At 42.6% G+C, this 15,785-nt stretch overlaps 1 protein-coding gene and 1 long non-coding RNA gene across 7 annotated transcripts in view; one reads left to right on the top strand and one right to left on the bottom strand.

Moving 5' to 3' along the window:
- Positions 1-104: 104 nt before the first annotated feature.
- On the bottom strand, positions 105-3,097 carry LOC121894062. Its single transcript, XR_006095475.1, has 2 exons — positions 3,015-3,097; positions 105-389 (listed from the first exon to the last, which is right to left on the bottom strand). It is a non-coding gene; the product is annotated as an uncharacterized LOC121894062 (long non-coding RNA).
- The window catches only part of chd9 (chromodomain helicase DNA binding protein 9), a 76,355-nt gene continuing 60,998 nt past the window's right edge, over positions 429-15,785 (top strand). For 4 of the 6 annotated variants that reach the window (XM_042406296.1, XM_042406291.1, XM_042406287.1 and 1 more), the window contains exons 1-2: positions 1,245-1,482; positions 4,607-6,301. In XM_042406296.1, the coding sequence (XP_042262230.1) occupies positions 4,715-6,301 (1,587 nt within the window). In that variant the 5' untranslated portion in view covers positions 1,245-1,482; positions 4,607-4,714. Of the gene's footprint in view, positions 697-1,244; positions 1,483-4,606; positions 6,302-10,938; positions 10,963-15,785 lie in introns of those variants that run through there. The other 2 variants (XM_042406278.1, XM_042406315.1) reach the window with 2 other exon arrangements.

Raw genomic sequence — 15,785 nt, 5'->3', positions numbered from 1 at the left:
TATTAATATGATTAATATAGCAATTTTGTACTGATACAGCAAATATTCAAGGGAGAGACCTCAAGGAGTCCTTTCAGAGTAGCTGGGCTCCCTGGCAAAATTAGGACATTGAAGTATGGTTTTATTATACTTTTATGCCATAAGAGTCTAAAAGTGTCATGAATTTCATACAGTCACAATGAGAACACTGTTGAACACGACAGACAGTGTGGTTAATGACTCAATGTATGGCAGTATGTCGCTTAGCCAGTAGAGGTCGACATGTACCCACACTGGAGGGCAATTCTCCCGCTCCTGTCATGTGTGCACTGAGGAGAGACTCCGGTCCATGTGCGAAAGTAAAACCTCTCCGGATTGGCTCTGGCTGAGACGCGGCCATCTTATGCACTCTGTCAACACAGGGACTTTAGATATGAATCCATTATTTAATCAGCCGCTGACCGGTGCTTGTTGGAGGCGACACTGTACCATAAATACTGGGAGAACAGGCTTTTAATTAGACATGGAAAGGCTACAATGTGGCAAATTGTCAGCGGTCCAATCAGAGAGTAGGTCACTAATATGCAAATGCGTTGTTATCACAGTCACGTCAGCAGCAGCGGTAGAGCCGCTGTGCCGAGGTCGCCAGCAGGAGTACAACTAACAACACAGTCACAACTTCGCCGATAACACTTTGCCCTTTGGGGTTCCTTTCAGGTAAGAAATAACACTTACGTAGGTGTTTTTTTGAAAGGTGTTTTGTCCTCGAGAGATTGCGTTTCATTCAAGCGAGGAGCTGTCAAATTTCTGACAGTCAGTCAGTGAGGCTCGCCTCAGCTGTCTGATGACACACCGCCTTGCTGACTGTGTATCTTCCCGATGGAAACAAGACTGTCGACTTGCCAAACTTGTCCATATTAGTTTTACCACAGTTCGCCATATAATACAGCTAATGTCAACGTACTTTCTCACAGTTTGCCGGGTAGAAGACAATGCGCGTGTCTCCCAAAGTAGTCCTCCGTGGTTCGTGGTGGTCATGGTGGTCCTGAACTGACAGCGACCAGCCGGGCTCAGTCAGCACCGCACTTGGACGGGGACGCCGTAACAGTTCGCGGAGCCAATACGTTGGATATAGATTACAAATTAAAACGAAAGTCGTTCGGGAATAAACAAAACTAGTTGTATTATCACGGACATCATCCATGTCGACCTCTCCATCCATCTCCGCCCTCATATCCCTCCCTCCCTCCTCTTCCTCAGTGAGGAAGCGTCACGACACCTTTTGAATGCCGCTTCCAAAGTGGACTCGTCTCAACACCCCGGGGCTCACGTTTAATCTCAACCCAAATGTCCCACGTGCGTTCATTTTGTTCCCACTTGGCGAGCGGCCGTGCAGAAAGGAGCGCAACACATTGCCGCCTCGCTGGCTTATCAAACACCGCCGCTCGCAGCAGCTGAAGCCATTGCTGGACGAAGATGAAGAGCATGCTACTGACTTCAGAGGTGAGCCCGGTGTCCAGCTAGAAGGAAAGTAAGACTGCTTAAAAAGCATTCAAAACACGACGAACGAGTTCCAATTAATATATTTAAAGACGAGTCTTTGAAATAAATGAAACGCGCTACCAGTTATATCAATACTTTTGCTAACTTTACGCTTTTTAAATTACATTTAATAATACCACTTCTATTTTTATATCAACCTTGCTACTACTACTTGTTGTTTTGATGCTGTTTGACTGAGGTGCGCAGAAAGTGGCCATGTGTGGCCATCAATGGCGACCTCGGGACAGTTATGTACACAATTCTTGTTGATATTAGGCACGAGTTAGCCTACACGTGCCTGGATGGTGTTTACAGCGTCATGATTATGAAGGAAACAGCTGGAAGTCGACATGCTGTGGGGGGACTGGTCTGTGCCTCTGGGCCACAGAGGGATATTTAAAGGTTAGCAGTGGCTTGGCTGGCAGGCTCAGGAATATGCTGCATTGATTTAGGCCACATGGGAAAGATTGCGTAGCTAAACGTGTGTTATTTAAAAACACATTACGTTTAGTTTTCATGTGCTACCTGCTGTTTTATCTGCAGTTTACCGTTAACAGCTTGAATGGACTGTTTGTTTCACCTGCAATCTTTCAGCTTGGGTTTGGCTGTGTATCAGACTTGCTTTGAATGTCACCAACAAGGAAATGTCTGCCAAACAGGTGTTGGAAATAATTTCAAATAAGACAAATGAGTTGAATTTCCATCTCATACATTTTTTACTCATTAAACGTTAGAACACAAACACTTGATACGTTGTCTTACAAACCTAAAAGTGTCATCCTAAATGATTAGCAATGATCAATGAGTACCCTTATTTTCCATAATCTGAGTGCAAAGATACAACTCTTTAGATAATTGAAAACCCCTTTACAAGGGTTAGAAATGGTTTAATTAACACTTGAGACTGGGAAGAGTTGTAATTTTCTACTGTCCTTAAATTGCTGTTGTGATGCACATTTTTTCCATCTCAATTCCTTTTCAAGCAGCATTGTCTGTCTCTTATGCAGTGATTTAACATGCATCCCGATTGGTGTGTTGACAAATCATCAGTACGATGTCTGTGATTATAGGCATCCAAAAAAGCTAATAAAATATTAGTAAGTGGGGATGTCACATTTCAAGCAAGTCACATGATCCCCCAGTTAAAGCACTAAAGAGAACCTGAAGTTGGAAGCACAACCCAAACTAAAAACAGGAATGGCTTCATGCCTGTGTGAACACATTTTTTTAAAATTGGGAGCTGGTTGTGGGGAGAGTGGTGTTGTATTGTACAGGCCTAGTTGCATGACTACGAGTAGGAATTGAACGCAGTGGTATCAAACCAGAAAATGTGTATCCACCCACGTTTGTTCAATTTATGATTTCAGTTTTGTTAGGCGTCATGTTTCAAATAATTTGCCATATTCTGAATATGGAAATATAACTTATTGCTGCAAATTAAATTAATTAGTGTCAGGTGAGAATAAAGTGTCAAACACAGTGCTCATATTTACCCAGCAGCATTCTATAGCCTGGTCTCAGTCCTCAGCAGAAGTTCTGGTAAGAAATATATTATTGCATTTGTTGTAGTATCCTTCCTGTATGACACATTTTTAAAGGATTTAGAGTGTAAATGTAATAAAGGTAATTAGCTTAGCAAACGAGTGTGCTCCTTGACTTGTCAGACACACCTGGGTTAGGTGAAGTGACACCTGAACAGGTCACAGGTGTGACAAATTATGGTTAGTGCCCAGTTATTGTGAGACTAAAAATCATGAATTATTTCACAAACTGCCTGCATCAGCCCACATAAAACTAAACTGCGAGTCAGCCGCATTGTGACAGGTAAATGAAAACGATAAAGATAGATGATGTTGGTGTTTGGTTTAATATGGTCCGAGCACGCTACATAGGCTAGTTTACCTTCTAACAACATAGCCTAAATGTTGGAAAGGTGGTTATCAGACTAACATTTTAGCGTAATGGCTCAGGTATGTTGCCTGTGTTTATCAAATATGAGGATCCTAATAATGTTGTGCCTTGGGATGTGTATCAGGATTTCAGGATGTTGAAAGTTAGTATGTACTTGTGTGAAATATATATATATATATATATATATATATACACACACATTTGTTGCTGGCTCTCAAAATAAGTCTCTTTATTTTGCGGTTTATTTGACCTAATATTTCAAATCTCATGTGCAGCTGCTGATGTTTTGAACAGAAAAAAACATGAGCAACACCTAGTGTATTTAGAAGTATGCTACAAAGAGGATACCAGTTCCTTGTTAAATCTAGTGTTCAGTCTGTACCACCAATCAGTCATTTGAAATATGTATCAGCCAATAAAAGCAATGCAAGTATCTCTACAAGTTACACAAAGATACTGGAGAAACGTCTGTGCGTATTTGTGCATGTGTGCATAGCAAGTCAGCATAATGACTGACCCAGGTAAGTGTGTCATCTTCCGCTGGTCTGCGGTTGCAGAATACACACACACACACCCACAAAGGATCTCATCTGCCTCTGTCCCTAGCTGTTGAAATTCAGCTGTCTGCACCTCCCACACATTCTGCAGTAGCATGACAGGCAGCTTCATTGGTTGTGGGCATGGGGGGGCTGAGGTGTGTTTGTGTGTGTGAAAGGGGAGGGGGTACAGGAAGAGGCATCTGCTAGTGGCTGGTGGTTGGTTTGCACCAGCTGCTTTGCTACACACATGAAAGGCACTGCTGATAGATAATTGACAGTACCAAATTTCTCCCAGACCCTTCTGACCTAGCCATTACCTAGCTTTAGAAAGCTTTTTTTTCGACCCTGGATGGGCATTTGTGCAATTCTACTAACATGCAAGCATGTATCACTGATGAGGGAATGGATGATAAAAATACACATGCTGGGGAAAAGTAAGTTGTCATGTCATTTCAGACTGAAAAGGATTTGCATCTTTCTGTGTGGGGGGAATTTTTGATTCATTAGCTTGTAATTTGTTTGAAAGCTGTGATCCAGGCCTCATCTGTACCATCCATTAGTTAGCAAACACGCAATCCCACATTCCCACATTAAAGTTTTATTTTAATATTTTTTTTCTCTCCATTTTTGGACAGGGACGCAATATAAAGGATATGCTGTAGCTCTGTAGAGAGTGAGGCTCATTGGGACCAGTTTGGATCCAGTGGAGTTCTGAAGGTTCCATTTACCCTCCGAGCTCTGCCATGGACTTCTTTGATGACCCTAACCTCTTTGTTGGAGGTTTGGATGGGCTGGATGAAGAAGGTTTCCCCTCAGCACCGTCACTCGTGGATGAGCTAAATCTCAGTGCTGACTTTGAGCCCCTCCAAGTGGAGCCTCTAGGCCCGGGGAAGCACCAAGACATGATGCCACCAGTTTCTTCCACATCCACCCAACAAGCCATGCCCACTTACAGTCATCAGATAGGCCACTACATTGGCATGAAGGCACAGAATCCTATGGGGCAGGCATTTTCTGGTCCTGGGGGCACAGGTGGTGGAGATGGTGGCATGATTGCAGAGCAACATGGCCAGTACCATAATGCCACCATGACACAAGTACCTCAATCCAATGGGCTGTTCTGTAACAGTAGCAGTCCAATGTGGGGCAACCAGGACCAGAATGGGAATATGTACCACCCCTTATCTCAACAGCAACAACAGCTTTGTCATCAGCAGCAGCAACTGCACAACCAGCAACTGCATGTAAGACAACAACAAACACAGCAGCAACACCACCCCTGTCATCATCAACAACAGCAGCAGCACAGAATGCGGCAGCAGCAGCTGCAACAACAGCAAAGTCATCAGCAACAGCTGTTAAACCAGCGCCAGCACCAACAAATTAACACACAGACTATGTCCCTGCAGCAACAACAGCATCACAATTTCTCCTTTCACCAGGGAAGTCAAACTCAGAGCCAACAGCAAGTTCACCATAGTCAGCAGCAGGTTCAGCACCAGCTAACTGTAGGAGGACCAAGGTTCCATTCAAGGGCTCTGCCAAGTAAGTCCTATCTGGATAGTCAAAATGCTTCTCTGACTGGAACTTGCTTACAACAACAGCAGCAGCAGGGTAGCTACCAGTTGAACAGGGGAGGTCAAGCCTTCTCTGGATCAGGACTGGAAGACAATAACCTGCCCTTCCCCATGCATTCATCATCTGTGGGTCACTCCCTGCCCACGTACTCGGTCAGTTCTGCCAGCACCTACCAACCGGCTCAGTACCCTGCCTACCCTGGAGAACCAGAAATAACCAGTCTCAGTCAGCAGTCTTTGTCATCAGCATCGGTGTCTAGGCCCACCACAACTGTTGCTCCCCTCACTTCTACAGTGCCTGAGCTCTCAGGGACAGTATGCCCGTTTTCATCCACATCAGTTATGGGTCAACAGCACATTAGGACCCCGGTTAGCCAGGCAGAGGAATGTCCTTTCCGTGCTTTACGCTGTTCTGGAGAAACCCAGGGAAGCTGTAAGTCATCTGAGATGTTTGGTGATTCTATGAGCTGCTACCCCAGCATGGCCAGTCAGCTACCCTCTGAACAGCCTCAGAGTTGCGTGGCCATCAACACTAATGGATTTCAAGCATTGGGAGACAATCTCCTGCCATCAGGTGCTCAGGATGGGGACTTGGAGGGGTTGGAACCTCCTGACCTCCTGCCTGACCTACTGCCCCAGCTGGAGGCTGCTCTCAGCCAGCAGGATGAATCCAACTGTTCCTGGGCTGATTCCAGCCATGAGAGGGGACATGAGCACCGGAAGTCACCACCTGTTGAGAACAAGGATGACAAGGTAATACAATGATACAAACCAACATGTTTGTTTCGTTATTAATTTTAATCATATACATCAATTTGATGAGCTCGCTGTGCACCAAACCTACCCATTTCCATTTCATTTTCGTTGCTAGTTACATGCAAGTAATTATTTTGAGACACATGTATGTCAGAATATTTTAGGCATACTATAGCAGAGCAACTGTCTTTGTCCCAGCCTGATTCATATCCTTACAGTCTGTAAACTCAATCCTTTATCCCTATTTCCTTTCAGTATACATAGATTACTGAGAGATTGAGGACTGATACATTGAAATTAATTGAAGAAATTAGATGTTATAAGTGCATAATCTCTGCTTTACTATTGGAGAAAATTTTTTTGCTGACATTAAGAGATTTTTGTGTGTTTTTACCCATATATCATGGCACAAAATCCAACCAGTCATGTAATGTTTAACTAACTTTCCCAGATAGAACATGTGTTTGTCTAGTAGGAAACCTGCAATCAGTGGTGGAAAGGGGGAAGGTGGAGAGGCGGTACCTAGGGACGCCTGAAAGCCTTCTGAAAATGATAATGGTCTGTCCAGCCTGGCCTGTCTATCTGCCCAGTGCGCCGACAGCAGGTCAGGCCTGATTAGGCTAAGAGTGGCAGGAGTGTCTTCAGGACTTAGCTGTAAGCATACTTAGGGCTATATCAAGATGTGGGTCAGGGCAAGCCAGAAGCACTTGCACACTGCCTCGCTGGAGTGTGGGGGAGGTTGCATGCTGTTGTGGTAGCTGCCACAGTTTCTGTGTCTGTGTGTGCAAGTGCATGTGCACGTATGAGAGAGCAGGCGGGAGGAAAAGAGCGTGGTGAAGGAGAGTGGTTAGCACTCGAGGGAGGGGGAGGGGGTTTGGGAGATGGAGAGAGCAGTAGCTCATGGAAAAAGACAGACAGCTTAGGAAAGAAAGGGAGGGAATGAGACAGAGAGGAAGAGCATGAGAGAGAGAGAGGAGACACGGAGGGGGAGGCTGAGAGAATGCATTAGCTGGCTGTAACAGGCTTGAGGCGGTTCCTGGACCTCAGTTGGCTGGTAACTTAGTAGCATCCACAGAGACTGCAGGCCCACAAGTGACACATGCCCAGCACCAAAAGCAGCAGACGTTTCATCATGGTCCACACTCTTAAAAAAAGATATGAGAATTTCAACATGTTCTTTTTTTTGATAATGTTTGTGTGAGATTTCAGTAATGTTACAAAAACAACATATGTTTTACCAACAATTAAACATATTATGTCACATAGCAGAAACCAATCATCTCAAACTAGACAACGCACATGATGGAAATTCACACATTTTTCATAAGAGCACTTGTGTTTTCCACGGCCCACTACTGACAAAGAAGTCTATTTCATTGCCACTGACAACATAGAAGTGTTGTTTTGACATTATCTTACCAACCCCACCTTTTCTGTATCTGCATTTATCTTAGTGTAGTAAACACTCGAATGACTACAATTTTTACAGTTATAGTTGAATGACTTATTTAAATCTCTCTAAACAGTGTCTTCTTCCTGGCAGCAACCCCCCTGGTTTTATTCACCCCCCACTTCTAAAAACCAAACCAATACCCATGAGCCAAGACACAACCTGTGTGTTGAGTACTGGCTCGGCTACCCCACAATAGGCAGCAGGCAACAACAAAACTGGTGGTCTGTCTAAACCAGAGCTCATCCACACAGGCCATTTGCCCATCTGCAAAGGTCCTTGATTGAAATGGGGCCATGAACCACAGCCGTACAAACGAGCCTCTCCCTGTCTGTGTCAACATCCAGCCCTGTGTTGATGCTTACAGGCTGACTGTGCTATTCATGTGCACTGATGTGTGAAGAGCCTGCTGATAGTGTGTTTGCTGAACAGGCAAGGCATCAGGGGATAGCTGCCCACTCTTCACTCCCCCGCAGTGAATGTGGCTAATTAGGATTTCCAATGGTTGTAATGGTCAGCTGCAGCTGTGATGAGCACTTGGGGTTCAAGATTGAACCATTGTCCTAGGTTGCTGTATTCAGAGGTTAAATCGAATATAAATAATGTCTTCAGCCTTGTTGCAATGGATCTGAATTCAAATGAACAGATGTGTGTAAAACTTTTGGCTAGCCTATGAATCATTTCAGTAACCCTGCTGGACTGGACTGCTAGGGGCTTTCTCTGAGAAGATAGTTCAAGCTTACAGGCATCAAGCACTCAAGTGAGACCATTCTGAGCTAGATGCCAGTATTTTATGCTTACTTGTACTCATGTGAGTAAGCAGTCAGGCCTTATACTGTGACTGAGAGATCTGATATCTTGAGATCAGATCAGATGTGCATGTTAAAATGGGAGACAAAATAATTGTGAGATGTAACATGTATAGCTTGTTATATACAGTTGCAGACTATGTTACAATTCAATTAAAAGGACTGCTTTGTTGCAATATTGGATTTTCACATCAATGTGATGAAGTACCTCAACCTGACAGGTTTTTAATTCACTGGATCAGCCAAAATCAGAGTTCTGGATATTTTTATCTATATAGGAAACAGTTTCTCAATCGTGTTTTCAGAAGATCTACTATGTCAGACAACGTCGCTATCGCAGTATAATATACTGTATTGAGATGGAAGACTTTCCATATTACTCACCCTTACGGACTGAGGGTAAGCTGGCAAACTGTTGCTCAGCACAGTATGCAGTACTACTGAAGCAATGCTGAACAGCTTGATTATTTTGCTTTTTTTAATTGTGAACATGTGAAATAATTTTTGCATTTTTTCATAGGGTTTTTTTTTCTTGGACAGAACAGTTGTGGCTCATTTTAGTAGAATCTTAGTGTCTCCCGAGAGTCAAAAAGAAACTTATTTTAGAGATTTGCTGGGCACCAGTAGCGCATGCAAACCACCCCTTCCTGGCAACTCAAACTGAAAGATGATGTTTGCTGCTGTGATTTTAGTCCCAGACACTGGTACTTAAATATCTAAAATCGGTAAGTTGATAAATCGCTATAAAACGAGACCAGACTTGGATACATTTAAAGGGGAACTCCACTGATTTTATGCGTAAAAGTTTGTTTACAGGTTCTTGGGAGTACTACTGCATATGTGGAAAAAGTAGTATAAAGTATAAAGCCTTTTGTGGCTTCAAAGGGAGCTGCATGAAGTCTAATAAATAGTTGGGGCTGAAGACTACAAGTTTGAAAAATTAATATATAAAAAAAAAAAAAAAAATCTGGGAGTGTGGAGTTAGAAAGAAGTGAGCTTACCAGACCTCTGTTGCCTGCTACTCATCTCTGATTGAAGTTAGCAGCTCGAGGCTAGCCCCCACTAACATAACACAGCCGAATTTGTACAGTTGAGTGAATCATGTCGAGTTGCATTGTGGGTAATGCAGGTGCCAGGTTTTGACAAGGAAGAAGAATGTGTGGAATAAAAAGTTCTGCTTTTTTTTTTTTTTTCAAACTGTCCTCTGAGTGCAATGTTAAATCAGTGCAGTGCTCTTTTAACAGTTGTCAGTTTTCTAAGCTGCCATGTAGCCTCTCTTTCTCTTGTGGTGCCAGGTGTTCCCCGTGTGATGTCATATCATCCTCATTGCATTTTAATCTGTTCTGGTACATTTGTACCCCTTTTCACCATTATCATTACACTTTTATTTTTTACTGATTGGCCCTGCAGGGTTTTTTTTGCCTTACTACACTTTGCAGTTTGTAATTTTTTTTTTTTTTATCAGACCTGAGGATTCAAATATAAGTGTACAAATGGCTCCCTTGTTGATTAAAGGAGAAACAGAGATGGAAGTGGAGACTGATTGATACTTATGGCCTGAGCTGCTATAGCCGCTAGTAGGCCCCCTGGCAGTGACACGGAGCAGGTGCCTCCTCCCTGTCTGCATTGCTGGTTTAGATTTATTATCTGACCGGGTTTCGCTGCTCACTCCGCTCTACCCTGCCTTGGCCTCTGAGCTGTGTCGCCAGTAAGCAACTGAGGGCGTGTGTGTGTGTGTGTGTGTGTGTGTGTGTGTGCTCGCAAGTAGGGTTGGCTCTTGTATGTGTGTCATCCTAGCTTTGTTGCTTCCTGACCTTACTGAGGTTTATATAACTCCTAGCCAACCAGCCAACCAGACTGGGCAGGCAATTCCATAATCAGCCCTGAAACTTGACACCATGCAACACCCCAGCCCACCACCCACATGCGCGCCAAACACACACACACACACACACACACACACACACACACACACACACACACACACACACAGACGCACACGCAGATATTGCACACAAATACACACCCCTTGGAAACCTGCTCCTTCTGTGGCCACATGGTGATAGGTTGTCTCATTCACACACTTTCTCTGACCACCTCCCCCAACATCCACACACAACCCACCCTCACTCGCGCTTGCTCGCTCTGTCAAGTGTTCTGTCTGTTTGCATCCGGCCTCATCAGCCTGTCTGTTTGGAGGCCTGCCAGATAAGGGTGGGGGCGGGGGATAACTAAGGGTCAGAGGTAAACAGGAAGTCAGGCGGTCTTTGCTGTGGGCGGAAGGGGTGGGGCTGTGGGGGAAGGTGGGGGAGGAGCCGGGAGAGGAGGGGGAGGAGGGAGTTGTACTTGGATTGAGAGTGTCAGGAGCATGTGGGAACTCAGCCAGCCCAAACTGCACAGTAGGTCTGAATTTAAAGTATGCTCTTTTATTCTGCTTTTCTTTCCTTCCTTCTCTCTCTTGCCTACTTCTCAAGGGATTAAATGGCTTTGAATATTTTTTTGGTGACAGAGGGTGGCTGTGTGTGTATTCTCCACGGTCAAATGTGAAGTTGTTTTTGTGTGTGTGTGTGACTGGAATGTGAGGCTCCTCGGTTGTGACGTGAGGCAACCTCCTTGAACTCATGTTAACCTTTGACTGGTGAAGAGGGGAAAGCTGGGTAGTTAGACTACTGCAGTGTCTCTGGATATGGAAAGAGTCAGTTTGAGGAAGATGGCATGAAAATCAACTGTAAATGATTCTCAGTGTATGGTGCAACAAAGGAAATAAGAAAAGGCATGAAATGGTAATGACCCCTTTGCCCTTGTGTTTACAACTGAAACAATGGTTGTCGTCTTGTAGTATGAGGGAGAGACTGTGAGGAAATCATTGAAGAAAACATCTTAATATCAAGTAAAATCCAAATAAAGTTATCTAGAGCAAAACTAGTTTAAGTTAGTTGGGTTGTGTTAAGTTTGTCCTTTTTACAGATGGTGTATGTTTTCTGTAACACGCAGTTTGACTTTGAAAGAACTTTATGTCGGTCACATTGTCCACAGAGTTGGCAGTTGGCTTACTGGTTACTGATTTGTAACTTCAGCAAAAAGGTTCGTGTCCGTGGGAAGTCATTAGGTAGTTGCCATGGATGCAGATGTCGTAAGTCGAGACATTGTTTATTGAGCGTTATGCTTGTACTTTACAACAGTCAATTTTTATTGACAAGGCATTTCACTCACTCAGTTCTCTGTTTACTTTTGAAGAAGAAAGTTCACTGTTGGTCATCGATGCATCATCACTCAGTATGGAGTGAATCAAGTTACCATCCAGTTTCACCAAAAGGTAAATTTAAATATAAATAGGTGAATAGTTTTAGTTAATGATGTTTTAATCAACCCGTTCACTACTGACATGATCCATCGGATCGCAAAAAGGTTGCTGTGAAGTCCTCAAACCTTGAAGTCATACAGCAGACTTTTACAGCAGGCAAAGTGCAGAGCCCATCTTGGTATTCCTGTTAATGTGAGGTTTCCTTGTCTTGGTCTAGTAAAATGCGGCAAGACTCCAGTATACCTATTATTAGTGTACCACACACCACCAGCTCTACCAAAACCATTGTTGTCCCTGTTGCCTTGATGTAGCTTTATTGTGCAAGTATGTCTGTAGTTCAAAGTGCCTCTACTTTGCTGGATGGAAAATTATTCATAAAAATGCTTTTTTTTTTTACCATGGTAGCCTCAGTGAGAATTTAAATACTGTAGTTTTCCAAACTGAAAACCTACAGATTTTTAATGTTTTTCATCCATTTTTTAACCACTTTTTTTTTTTTTTTTACCAAATTCACAAGTAAACCTAATAAATCTAAGATGTAAACACAACACAACAGATGTAAACCAAATTCTGCTGGAAATGTGGCCTGCACCAGTGCCCATTTATTGGTATAACTTTATTGTGTGAAATAAAATGTGTTATTGCCAGTCAAGATGACACTTAAATTCATTTGCAACTGAAATTTTACATCGTGTTGTATTAAATCTGAACAAAATTAGCTGCAAAATTAGCTTAGCTATATAGATTCAGCATCTGTATTTGAATCTGAGTATATCTGATCCAATCATGTATTGAATAGTCTAAAAGGGATAGATGCACACCTGTGTAAGACCTTTAATCTGTGCCATAGAAGCCAAACTGCACAGTAGTGTCCTCAAAAATGCAGGTCCAGTTTGAAGAAAAGCCAAGACCAGTTCATCGGGAAAATATGTAAAACCTATCATTAAAAAAGTGACATTATTGATGATACAATATATGAGTGATTAATAGGCCATTGTGGTTAATATATCACTAAATGGTTGTATTTCAAATAACTTGTTTATTAGGGATGCATTGGATCACAAATCTCACGGTTTTAGTCATGGATCGGATCATTTTTCGGATTAGCAAGAAAAGAAAAAGGGAGACAAATGTAGCTTTGCTTTCCATTTATTCTGTACCTGCAGATGTCACTTCAGACCCCCTTAAATGCTGGTTTGGTCGTTGCTCTTCAAAATCCCTGTTAGCAACATACTGTCTGTCCATGACTACAGCAGTTTGTTTACTTTGTCTACAATGGGACATTAAATTATGCCATTAACCTGCGGTTCACATGCCGTACTGTGGGGGGCGATCTGTACGGATCACAGATCAACTACATTCTGTTATACCACTACTTCTTATTTGTATTTCAGTGTATCATTGTACTTTGAGAGTAAGTGCAGTAGTTAAGATTTAAGTTGTAGCAAAGTAGGTTGAAATTAAACTTTAAACAAATCTCAGTATGTTTTATCAAACACAGTTCTCTCTTCCTTGTCACGCAATAAGTCATTACATGATGAGAACTAAAGTGGTCGTTTCCTGGAGAACTCAGATTAAGTAATGATAAAAAAGGTCAGTTTAAAAAGTAAGAAAAAGTATCTACTGTGTAATGTTTGGGGTTTAATCCAGCCTACGATTTTTTTTTCTCTTTATCCATTGACTTCCCCCCATTCAGTGACAAAAATCAGTTCTGCTCATGTTTTTAAACATGCGTAAATAGTCAGTACAGCTGCTTTTATGTGCAGCATTAACTTCTAGGGATGTCCAGATCAAGTTTTTATGTCCCAATCCTGATCCAAGGCCTTTAATAGTGGATATCTGCCAATACAAAGTCAGATCTGATACTTATATTCAAGCAGCAGAAGATATGCAATGTTGATTTAATGTACATCTTGCAAACTGAATTAATAGGTGTAGCCTATTGACTTTGGCACACATTTTTCTTGAGTTACTTAATCCAAATAGAAAAGATCCTGGTTCAAAACTATTAAATTGAGCTTAAATTATTTACATAATATGAATGAAAGTTAACTGGAGAATGCGACTCCTGAAATGACTGAAAAGACATATCACTGTGTTGGAGGTGTTGAAACTACAGAAACACCCACTCCACTCATGATTGAACAGCAGCGTTACAGAACGGAGATTCTTCCCCAACAAATGATCTTTGGCCGAGTACAGACACAGGCTTGCAGACAGCACACAAACCCAATAGCAGCCAAGTTTAATTTTGGCCTGTTATCAAGTTACTCTCAGAATTAACATTAAAGACCCAGTGAAATAAAACATTTATTTTCCCAGTTTTAATCCTGTGTCCCTGTGTTAAGTGTTCATTTATCTCTTGATATATGACAAATATATGTTCAAAAAAACAGCATCAGAGTATTTTTACATCAAAATCGCATGTCTTTTCTCTTCCAGTACAACAGTTTCAAATGTTTGATTCATCCTGCACTCAGGGACGTTTACAAAAGTTCATCCAATCAAATGTGACTTTGGGCGAGTAGCTAGCCACACCGGTCATATAAAACCACACCATTTGTGTGTTGTAGTTGCTGAGAGCAATATTTAGAGAGATAGGAAGAGATATGTGTTTGGATGTCAGTGGGCAAAAACTTTGTTTTCATTTCCAAAACAATGTGGCTGATGTCTAACGCCTGGGACACACAGCCTGCGTGAGCAGCACGTGTACGTCACGGAACCTCTTTTCATTTCGGCGCCCATGTTAACAGATTAGAGCAGCCACACAGTGCGTCATCTAGAGATTCGGGGTCTCGCCTATTTTTTCCACATGACACGCGCGGTTCTCAGCAAAAATAGACAGAAAATGATCTGTCGACAGTCATATTGACATTATACCAGCAACATTACACCTTTCACTATGGTTTCAATATCTATATCTGTAAAATATGTCACAGACATGAAGTGTCACCACGGCGGGTCAGCCTGCGCGGTGTACGCCGGGGCAGGGAGCCTCTCTGGTTGGGAACTCCAGTACGGAGAGTTGGTGACACATGGAGCTTCTTTTCTCGACTCCTGTCTCTTTCTGTGATATTAGTTCAAACTGGCGCTCCTGCCTGTTGTTTCACCTGCTTCCAGGTGGAGATTTGGTGTTGTTATTTTCCTTTTTTGTTGTCAGTTTCCCTCCTGACAGTTTTGAGGTGTGTTTGGCTCTTTGGGGAACTTGGTGTCGTCTGGAGGGATTTTCTTCACTTGGAGCGGTGACAGTAGGGTTTAAATGGCTGAATGATTAATATAATCTATAAAAAAAAAAAAGACCGTCCTTTTGTGAGGAGTGTATGTCGCTGACACAGAAGTATCCCCAAACAGACCCCACCATGCCTGTCAGAAAGAAAACCGTTTTCACCTCACATATTATTTATTTTTAACAATTGAGCACACGCTTCTTAACCTTTTACTGTCTAAACTAAAGATAAATAAAATTTATAATTAAATGATATGAAACATGCTATTATTGATGGCCATTATCAAAGCCAAACTCTATGTAGAAAGGTAGAGCTGGCAGCAGAAGCGCCGCAGCAGCAATGCTCTCTGTGTGGACGCTGCAAGTGTGCGAGATGCAGCAGTTCAGCGACGCACACGCACTACTGACGTTCACGCAGGCTGTATGTCCCAGGCGTAATTCATTCAACTCCCCCTCATCATCCTCCTGAACTAACAGGTGAGGGAGGTGTGTGTGTGTGTGTGAAACCAACAGTCCTCTGTATCGTGCTAAACTTTTAGTGGTCCAATCAAATGTAAAGAATTTGATTTAAATCATTCTTGTAACGATACATTGCTCAAATATTCTGTTTCACTGGGAAATATGACACAGTACAGAAGCTAAAGACGCTCGAACTTCCGTTTCAATAGGACCTTAATTAGCGACATAGCGAA

Source organism: Thunnus maccoyii, chromosome 1, assembly GCF_910596095.1.
Source record: "Thunnus maccoyii chromosome 1, fThuMac1.1, whole genome shotgun sequence".
Classification (NCBI taxonomy): domain Eukaryota; kingdom Metazoa; phylum Chordata; class Actinopteri; order Scombriformes; family Scombridae; genus Thunnus; species Thunnus maccoyii.
Note: the sequence above shows the minus strand (reverse complement) of the source record. Positions and strands in the feature narration are given on the sequence as shown.